A 10,143-nucleotide genomic window follows, 5' to 3' on the forward strand; every position below is an offset into this window, starting at 1 on the left:
GTTCCATCCCAATAGAACCGATTCTCTAGACTTTCCTGAAATATCAGCTTAATGTATTATAATTAAAATGAGTGGAATTTGCCATCTATCTTATGAATCCTGGCCTGTGATTATTATTTCTAAATCATTTTCTCCTGTTTCCATCACTTAAAATATTCTCAAAGTTTCTTGGTTATTTCCCCTATCATTTCTTTACAAGACCACAGAAATCACAAGCAGACCCCTGACTACCAACACAGAGGATGAGAACTGCACACTACACCAAGTACACCAAGGGACTTCTGAGGTTAGGAGATGCAAATCTTGTCCTTTCTTCTTCAAAGAAAACAGACCACATGCAAAAAGCCTGAAACATCCTGAAAACACAGAGACACGCTGGGGTGGGGAGAGCACTAGCCTTCTTAGAACCAAAGCTCTACTCACTTTTTGATCTAAGATTTCCAAAACTGATAAGAGAGGGGAGAGAAGAAAAACCCACAGCCAGCCTTACTAACTGTATGTAAGGAAGCAGATCATCTGCCTGATCTCCTGACACTGCAGCTCTACTCAGGTATGAGCTGGAGACCGAACCACAAAAAAACCCACAGCATGTCATGACATGCCAAACTCTGTAATTCAAGTCACTAGTCAAATGCCCCATCACCAAAATATTTTTTACGTTTTAATTAAAAAGTAAAGTCACACTGGGTGGTGGTGGTGCACGCCTTTAATCCCAGCACTCGGGAGGCAGAGCCAGGCAGATCTCTGTGAGTTCGAGGCCAGCCTGGGCTACCAAGTGAGTTCCAGGAAAGGAGCAAAGCTACACAGAGAAACCCTGTCTCGGGGGAAAAAAAAAAAAGGAAAGTCACATCAATACTGAGACAGCAGAGACCTGGATTCTAACAATTCTTTTCTAACTTGCTGGGTAAACATTGAACAAAAGATTTCTTTTTCCTTTTTTATTTTTTGTTTGCTTGTTTTTCGAAACAGAGTTTCTCTGTGCAACAGCCCTGACTGTCCTGCAACTCACTCTGTAGACAAAGCTAGCCTAGAACTCACAGAGATCACCTGCTTCTGCTTCCCAAGTGCTGAGATTAAAGGCATGTGCCACCCCCACACAGCCAGGAGATTTTTTTTTTTTCAAATGAAACTGAAAAAATTAAAAATTGTTTAAAAGTACACTGGAAAAACTATAAGGTCATTTAGAAATATTAATCATTACCATCTACCAAAGTGGTAAACAGAGTCTCTGACTCCTAGCTCTTGATACTTTTTTGCTTCTTTGACCAATATACACGAATGCATGATCATGTTTTGCACACTGGGAAGTTTAGAACTCAAAGAATACTAAATGACAGCAGCCTCCACAAACCTTCTCACTGCTTATACCACTCAGCATTCCACACAAGTATTTTAGACTAAAGTAGCTAGTCCCATCTAAACAGTAGACCGCAGATTGTGTGTGTGTGTGTGTGTGTGTGTGTGTGTGTGTGTGTGTGTGTGTGTGTAAGTGTGTGTAAAAAAGTTGGTTTTTTGGGACAGGGTTTTTCTGTGTAGTCCTTGGCTGTCCTGGAACTTGCTCTGTAGACCGGGCAGACCTCCAACTCACAGAGATCCACCTGCCTCTGCCTCACAGGTGCTGAGACTAAAGGTGCTTGCCACCACCACCTGGCTGCTAGCAATCTTGTTTGTTTGTTTGTTTGTTTGTTTGTTTGTTTGTTTGTTTTGAAACATGGTCTCATGGTCACTATGTAGGCCAGTCTATCTTTAAATCATAGATCTGTCTTCCTCTGTTTCAGGCAGGCACCACCATGCCTGTCCTGGCCTAGTAACATTTTGACCAGACCACAGTGTTTATATTCATTAACCAGATTTAGAATCACCTATGACACAAAAATGGGTAAGTCTTCAAGGGTGTTTCCAGTGAGGTTTAACTGGGGTGTGGAGACTTACCCTAAATGCACATGGAACTGTTGCTGGAGGGCTTCTCTCCAGGTTCCACCAAGCCCCACAGTCCCACAATTCATGTATAAAATAATCACTCAGACACTTATATTACTTATAAACTGTATGGCCGTGGCAGGCTTCTTGCTAACTGTTCTTATATCTTAAATTAACCCATTTTTATAAATCTACATCTTGTCACGTGGCTGGTGGCTTACCGGTGTCTTTACATGTTGCTTGTCCTGGCGGTGGCTGCAGTGTCTCCTTCTTCCTGTTTCCCCAATTCTCCTCTCTCCTTGTCCCGTCTATACTTCCTGCCTGGTCACTGGCCATCAGTGTTTTATTTATATAGAGTGATATCCACAGCATGGAACCATCCCTCAGCTAGAGCCCAGACTGACTAAAAAAGAGGGAGAAAGTGAGCTGAGCACCAGCATCATCTCTCTTTGCTTCCTGGCTGCAGATGAAGTGATCAGATGCCCCATGCTTCCACCATAATAATCTCCCTGCCATGATGGACTGCATCACCCCAGACTGAGCCAAGATAAATTCTTTCCTTCAGTTGCTTTTCAAGCAAGTATCTTAAGCATACTTACAAATTCAGTGGTCAAAACTCTATCTATTGCTATTTTAATTCCTGGAGCTCTATTTGATCCCCCAAGAACATTCTGAAAACAGCTTGCGATCCAGCATACCCTCTTACTGTCCAGCATGCCAGGATCCTGTGGCTCACAGGCTTAAATACTCTAAACTAAAAGCAACAACTGGCCAGACACAGTGGTGCATGCCTTTCTCTAGAGGCAGAGGAAGGTGGATCTCTGTGAATCTGAGACTAGCCTCTACATACTGAGCTCTAACCCAGCCAAGGATACATAGTAAGACCCCACCTCAAAAAAATAAAATAAAATAAAATAAAAATAATAAATTAAAAACTGGGCCAGTGCCGGGTGGTGGTGGTGGCGGCGGCGGCGGCGGCGCACGCTTTTAATCCCAGCACTCGGGAGGCAGAGCCAGGCAGATCTCTGTGAGTTCGAGGCCAGCCTGGTCTACAAAGCAAAATCCAGGAAAGGTGCAAAGCTACACAGAGAAAAAAAAAAAAAAACTGGGCCAGCAAGATGGCTCAGCATGTAAAGATGCTTGCTGCCAATTCTGAGGACCTGAATTTGAACCCTAGAAGCTACACAATAAGAGAATCAACTCCCAAAAGTTGTCCTCTGATTTCCACATACATGCTATGACACATGTACACCCATATATACACAAAAATAAATGTAATAAAAAATTTTAAATCAACACAAAATACCTGGAATATGGATATTCTACTAATATCTACCTCATTTAATACCTGAAAGTAAACCTGAAAGTTTAGTAATGACAAACAAAATTTCATCACTGAATGGAAGTCACCAGCTTCTGTGGAAAGGCAAGCCTTTGGCAGGGACTGTTCCACAGCAGCAGGAACTGAAAGCACAGGGCCCCTTCTGTGTAGTCCTGAGAGCTCTATACTCATCTGATAATTACAGGAGCAGCGCCAGGCAAGAGCCAAGCAACGCCCAACTACACCTTCTACCAGACTTAACCAAAAAGGAAGTTTCTAAAAGGAAATGGGCCTGGAAAAGAATGTTACCAAAGGAGACCTTAGGCAAAGAAACTATTTTTAACCTAGGAAGGAAGGAAGGAAGGGCTGAACAGAATAAAGAATTTGATTTAAGCACCAAACACTGACTCAGGATCTCCTCAAGAAAGGTGCAGAGCCCCGAAGTCATTAAAGTGAAGTCCACTCATTTTCTACGTGACCTTCACCACCTGAGGAAGTCAAGGGGGGGCTCTCTCTGGTGTACCAGTTCAGTCTAGGAACAAATTCGGTATGAGTTTGAAACTGCCTTGGGCTGCATCTTCATTTCCTGAGTGCTAGCCTTCTTCAGACTTCTTCCTTGTTCTGCCTTGCAAAAGAAACACATGACCTTATCCCCTACTACAGCAGCCTTGACTTTGGGCAAGCAGAAGCCTGAGGTGAGCCATCAAGATTGGTGGGGTCTTACTATGTTTCCTGTAGCTAGTAAGCTAGGTTTCAGGGCAGAGACAATGAGAATTGGCCTGGAACTCACAGACTGGTAGAGAAAGATCAAAATACTTTCCATTCATATTGACTCCCAGTTTGAAGAAACTCGCTCACCAAACATTTCTGGGGATCAAACCCAGGATTTCATGAATGCCAAACAAGCATTCTACCACTGGTTCACAACCCCAGTAATTCATCAATCTTTATTTTAGTGGGAGGGGGCGCAGAGATGAGATGGAGAGTGGGGATGGAGAGGGAGCTAATCTCTCTGTATAGCTCAGGCTGGGCTGGAACTAGGGACGTACTGCCTCTGCCTCCAGTGCTGAGATTACAAGCATGCACTGTCACACTCAGCTCTCAAGCTTCATCTGTATAAAATGATAAAAAGTCTATTTCTTTTAAATAAGATATCTTTCTTTAGCGTCAGGAATAGGAAATCAAAACCCACATTACACACATAGGATGAATAGCTATAACCAAAAAGACATTCAGCCAGGCCTGATGGGTCACACCTATAATCCTAGCACTCAGGAGGCTGAGGCAGGAGGATCACCATAAGGTCAAGCCCAGCCTGAGCTATATCTTAAGTCCCAAGACAGTCTGCCTGTGCTACAGGGTAAAAAACTCTTGTCTCAAAACAAAGTAAAACAAGACAGAAAGACTGTACTGTTGGGAATACATGGATGCTAGTAGAAACAGTGGCTGGGGGGGGGGGGGGCAATTTTGGAAAACAAACTAGCAAGCAATTGCTCAAAAGGTTAAACAAAGTTTCCATATGACCTAGCAATTTCATTCCTAGGTATGCAAGCCAAGGGAAACCGAACCATATGCCCACCAAAAACCATGTATGAAATGGTCACAACATTACTCATAATAATTAAAAAGTAGAAACAACTCAAATATTAATCAAGTAATTGCATGATTTATGTCACAGAATACTAATCAGCCACAAAAAAAGAACAGTAGAGTCATGTGTGGTGGTGCACATCTAATTCAAGCAGGTGGAGGCAAGAGGTAGAGGCAGAAGGATCCAAATTCAAGGCCAGCCTTGGCTACATGAGTCTCTGTCTTAATTGGGAAACAAAGGGAAATCTTAACGTCTGCTACTGTCCCATCATACAAATATCTTACTTCTCTCATCCCCATTAGACAACTGCAAAGCACACAAACCATCACTCAAGTAGCAGAAAAGAAGAATGGGTAGTGGCATGGAAAACAAATACTCTCTTCCTTTCTCTGGACCTTGGTTTCTCATTTGTAAAATCAGGTTATATGATCTCTAAGTATGCTTCCCTGTCTGACATTTTGAGCCTTAAAGTTCCAATTTTATCCAGGTACAGTGGCACACACACAAATCCTAGTTCAAGGAAGCATACTTAGAGATCATAATGGCCTGAGCTTCCTACATAGGGAGTCACAGGTCAGCTTGGACTACATGGCAAGACATCATTTTCAAAAAGAAAAACCATTCTAATCTCACTGCTCAGTACATCTAAGAATTTCCACCTGACAAGCCCTCTGCTCTAGAGTTCCTAGACAGAATTTTCCCTCTCTTCAAAAGGGACATTCAGAGTGCTAGAGAGATGGCTCAGTCGTTAAGAGCATTGGTGGCTCTTCCAGAGGACCCTGGTTTAATCCAGCACCCCACATGGCAGCTCACAACTGTCTGTAACTCCAGTTTCAGGGGATCTGGCATCCTTACACAGACACACATGCAGGCAAAACACCAATGCACATAATTTTTTAAGGTGACATTTAGAGATTATTTCAGTGTATTCTTTCAATACCATGCCTTCTCTCTCTCTCTCTCTCTCTCTCTCTCTCTCTCTCTCTCTCTCTCACACACACACACACACACACACACACACACACACACACACAGGGTTTCTTGTGTAATAGCCCTGGTTATCCTGGGACTCACTCTGTAAACCAGGCTGGCCTTGAACTCACAAAGATCTGCCTGCCTCTGCCTCCCAAGTGCTAGAATTAAAGGTATGTTCCACCACCACTCGGTGGTGCCTTTCTTTTAATGTGACTATTAGCTAATCTTCTCTTCCAGCCCACACTTACCTTTCAAGTCAAAACAGCTATTTACTGCATCCCTAGCCTTTTATGATCTTTGACTGTATCTGCATAGAAAAGATTGTGAAAGGATTTTTTTCCCTAATTTTAATTTTTACTTTCTGCTTTTTTTTATAATGGGGGTCTCACTATGCAGGCAGACTGGTCTGGAATTCACACACATCTGTCTCTACCTTCCTGATGATGAAATTACTTGGAAGCATTTTTTTTTTTTTTTTTTTTGGTTTTTCGAGACAGGGTTTCTCTGTGTAGCTTTGCACCTTTCCTGGAACTCACTCTACAGCCCAGGCTGGCCTCGGAACTCACAGAGATCCGCCTGACTCTGCCTCCCGAGTGCTGGGATTAAAGGCGTGCGCCACCACCACCCGGCCACTTGGAAGCATTTTTAATTTTGGTTTCTTTTTCTTTGAGATGAGGGTCTCATGTAGCCCAGGATAAACTCAAACTAGCTATGAAGACAAGGATGACCTTAAATGTCTAACTCTCCTGCATCTTGAACCTTCCCAGTGCTAGGATTACAGATGTGGACCACTATACCCAGCCTGTTTAAGCATCTTTGATTTGCTTTTTCTGGACACAGCTTGTTTTGTTTTGTTTGTTTTGAGTATTTGGAAACTACCAGAGAAATAATACAACTTAACTGGGTTGGAGAAAAGGACACAGGTTCCTCTCAGTGCCTAACCAGAGAATCTGAGCGCAATTCCTAATTTCATATAGTTTCACGGACTATGACATCACCAATTTGGGAGCAATCAAACAGGCTAAGAAGAGAAAAATGCACCCTAGAGAGTCTCAGCATGGACTGCACAAAGTTATTTGTATTCTGTTTTGTTGTGCTCAAAGAGTCCCCATGGGTCATCCAGATTCCCCAATCAACCCACCAGAAGTGAAAAGGGTAGAAAAAAAAAAAAAAAATCCCTCAATCAGCGTCTGCTCTGACAAAGGCAAGCTACTGGATAAACGAGCTTGGCATTACACTACTGCAACCAAATTTAAAATACACAAAATGCCTTCTTACACCTTTTCTCAACTCATCTTTATTTTCCCAATAAGCTTGCACAGAGATAGAATTTTAACTTGCTGAGAAGCCAGATAATTAACAGATATTCATAAAGAGAATAACATTTCTTTTTTAGTAAAAGATAATGCTTTTTTTTTTTTTAAGTTTCAGTTTAAGTTTTCAGTAAAACCTTTTTAGTTGCAGTGCTGGTTATCTAATTTGCTTGAGGCACAAATATTGCCAACAGCAAAACAACACTGTCTCATCCCAACCCAAACCCCATTTTCTTTTCTTTCCTTAATGTCCTGAGAATGACCTGGAACTCCAGACTCCCCTGCTTCCTCCTCCCAAGGGCAGGGTTTACACCACCCCTTAAGGCTGTCTTTATTTTCTAAAACCAAACATCTACACAATTTAGCATACATTCAATGGCACAATATAAAAATAACAATAGTTATTCTACCTTTGAGCTTCATCCAGAAAATTGTTATTTTTATTGTTATTTTATTCATCCAGAAAAACTGTTGTTTTTAACCCTTCTCAACATGTCAGTTTGCTTTTCTTTTTTCTTTTTGGCCAGGGTCTCACTATGAAGCCCTGTTTGGCCCTAAACTTGTGGAATCCTCCTGCTTCTGCCTCGCAAGTGCTGGAATTATAAATGCACACCAGCACTGGTGACCATGTTACTGTTTTTTAAAGACTTCCAGAGGGGCTACTGTATACAGCACAATGTCACCACAGAAGCACTGGACCAACGGTCAAGAACTACAAGCCCTGCTCTCCTTGTGGGCCTCATTTTCCTCTCAGATTCTCTCCAACACCAAGACCTAGAACCGTATTCCAATAACTACATCATCCCAAAGTCTAAAGTTAATACATATGAAACAGATGACCACATCTGTCTGTAGTGTAGAATTAGACGGCATAAAAAGGTGAGCTTGGAATACTAAAGCTGCCCCCAACAAGAGGCTCAGCTAGCATCAATCCATTACTACTTCATGATTTTTTTAAATAAAGTATCAGTTTCTCATATGTTAAAAAAAGACAATCCATTTCTGCCATCTGAAGTGTGCACTTAGTTTTTTTTTTTTTTTTCAAAAGAAATACTGGAATTTTTCTGATGACAAAAAAAAAAAAAGCAAAACTGTCCTAGCATCTCTTAAGCAGTGTGAAATCAGTCAACAGGATGATCAAAAGGGGAGACACTGTACAGCGCGCGGTGACCACACCGCGACAGAAAGGGAAAGGAGTTCCCCTCATCAAATCGGCATGACATAACTTTAAAAGTCTAACGCAAGCCTCCACCCACTGAAACATGCTTACTGGCCACTCCAGACAAAAACTTTTCAAAACTGTCGCAACTCAAAGGTTTCAGTGCGGGCGCCGAGGAATTCACCGGGGATTTCATAATTCTCACACTTTCAAGCAATGGGTGCCAAATCTCGTCAGGACCTCACTGTCACTCCCCCACCACTTCCCCTCTGAAAGATAACTTGAGAGGCATCAGAACACAGCACAACATGTCCAACTGGGACGTCGCCCTTCTATTCACAAATGACCCTCGCCTGGTAAAGGACATAACTTTCATAAAAAGGCACGGCCCCGGGTGCAAGTTCTTTTCTAGTGCCAAGGGAGAAATCATTCTTCGTGTAACTCAAGTTCAATTTGTCCCTTGGTGTCTCGTCCAGAGGGGCCGAGCTGTGGGGGGAAAAGCCCGGGGCCTGGCCTGCTCAGAAGTGAGTTATAACGGTTTTGAGGAACTGGTCTCACCGGCTTCTTGGGAAGAGGCCAGATAAACTCAAGTTTTTGTTTTGCTCTTTTGAAAAGTCTGGGTGGGACTAACTCTCACTAGGACGTGAGCTAACTTCTGCCCTCCCAAAAGGGTGCTGGAAGGCACGCTCCCCTTCTTTCTGCACCAATCCACTCGACCTCCTGGGCGCACACAGCGCCCGCGTCTTCTTCGCAGGTCGCCGACGCCGTGCCCACCGCGCGTGGGGACAGCAGGCCCTCGGGCCCCGCGCGCGTCCCGTCCCCTCGTCCGACCCTCGCCGAGCTCCCGGGACAAAGCGAGGACCGCGGGCCCCCGCCCGGGCTCGGCGCGCACTCACCCGACAGCTCGTCCGGCTCCAGCCCGGTCTCGGTGTCCAGCCCGCAGATGACAAAGTAGTCGGCGAAGCGACTGGGCGCCGAGCCCCCTCCGCCGCCGCCGCTCATGGCGCCGGGCCGAGCCGGGCGAGCCGCGCGGAGCCGAGCCCCCGCCCCCGGCCGCCCGCTCGCCCTCGGCCGCCGCTCCCGCCGCCGCCGCTACCGAGGCTCGGGCCGCCGCCCCCGGGCCTGGCCGGGTCCCAGCGGCCGCCGCTGCCGTGCCGGGGCAGGGGGGCGCTGGACCACCCCGCGCCGCATCCTGGACTGTCCTCCGCGCCGCGGCCCGAGCAAGCCTGAGGAAGGGCGGAGAGCCGCTGCCCGCCCCACCGCGGCCCCCCACCCGCCGCTGCCGCCGCCACCGCGTGCGCACGCGCGGTCGGGGAGGGGCGGGCGCCGGGCGCAAAGGATGACGTGATGCTCTTTGGGCCCCGGGGGCCCGGGCTTCCAGAGCAGTCGCCGCAGTGTAGCCAGCGGCCGGCCGCCGGGATCCCGCGACTACGGCAGCCCTCACGGGACTGCGACGCCCTTTGGAAGACTGGGAGGTTGCGGGAAGAGTGGACTGTGGGGGTAGAGCTGAGACCCTGGCCCATGCTGACGGTGTCACCGGGATGGAGTTTCAGGACTGAGCTGTGAAGCCCACCGGATCCTGGTCCTAGACTGTCACCACACAACAGCTTCTTGTCCCCGTGCCTCGGTGTCAGTGACGGGGCTTTCCCAAAAGATCTGAGGAAACCCTGTTCTTTGGAGAGGGTGGGTCAGTTTATCTTATATTTACCCTTAATTTGCAGATAGGGAAACTGAGGTTCAAAGAAAAGCAAGAGACAAGACCTTCTCTTGAATGCCGAGTTCTCGGACAGCTCACCACCCCGCACCCCACAAGGAGCGCTTCTTCCATGCACCAAGCTGTCTCTCCACCTTCTAAGAGGCCCCA

At 45.8% G+C, this 10,143-nt stretch overlaps 1 protein-coding gene across 3 annotated transcripts in view; it reads right to left on the reverse strand.

The window, feature by feature from the left end:
- Dennd5a (DENN domain containing 5A) overlaps window positions 1–9,348 on the reverse strand; it is a 75,446-nt gene extending 66,098 nt beyond the window's left edge. For 2 of the 3 annotated variants that reach the window (XM_042281781.2, XM_042281775.2), the window contains exon 1: window positions 9,176–9,346. In XM_042281781.2, the coding sequence (XP_042137715.2) occupies window positions 9,176–9,281 (106 nt within the window). In that variant the 5' untranslated portion in view covers window positions 9,282–9,346. Of the gene's footprint in view, window positions 1–9,175 lie in introns of all 3 variants that reach the window. The other variant, XM_076563430.1, reaches the window with a different exon arrangement.
- Window positions 9,349–10,143: the final 795 nt, after the last annotated feature.

This window comes from Peromyscus maniculatus, chromosome 1 (assembly GCF_049852395.1).
Source record: "Peromyscus maniculatus bairdii isolate BWxNUB_F1_BW_parent chromosome 1, HU_Pman_BW_mat_3.1, whole genome shotgun sequence".
In the NCBI taxonomy this organism is placed as follows: domain Eukaryota; kingdom Metazoa; phylum Chordata; class Mammalia; order Rodentia; family Cricetidae; genus Peromyscus; species Peromyscus maniculatus.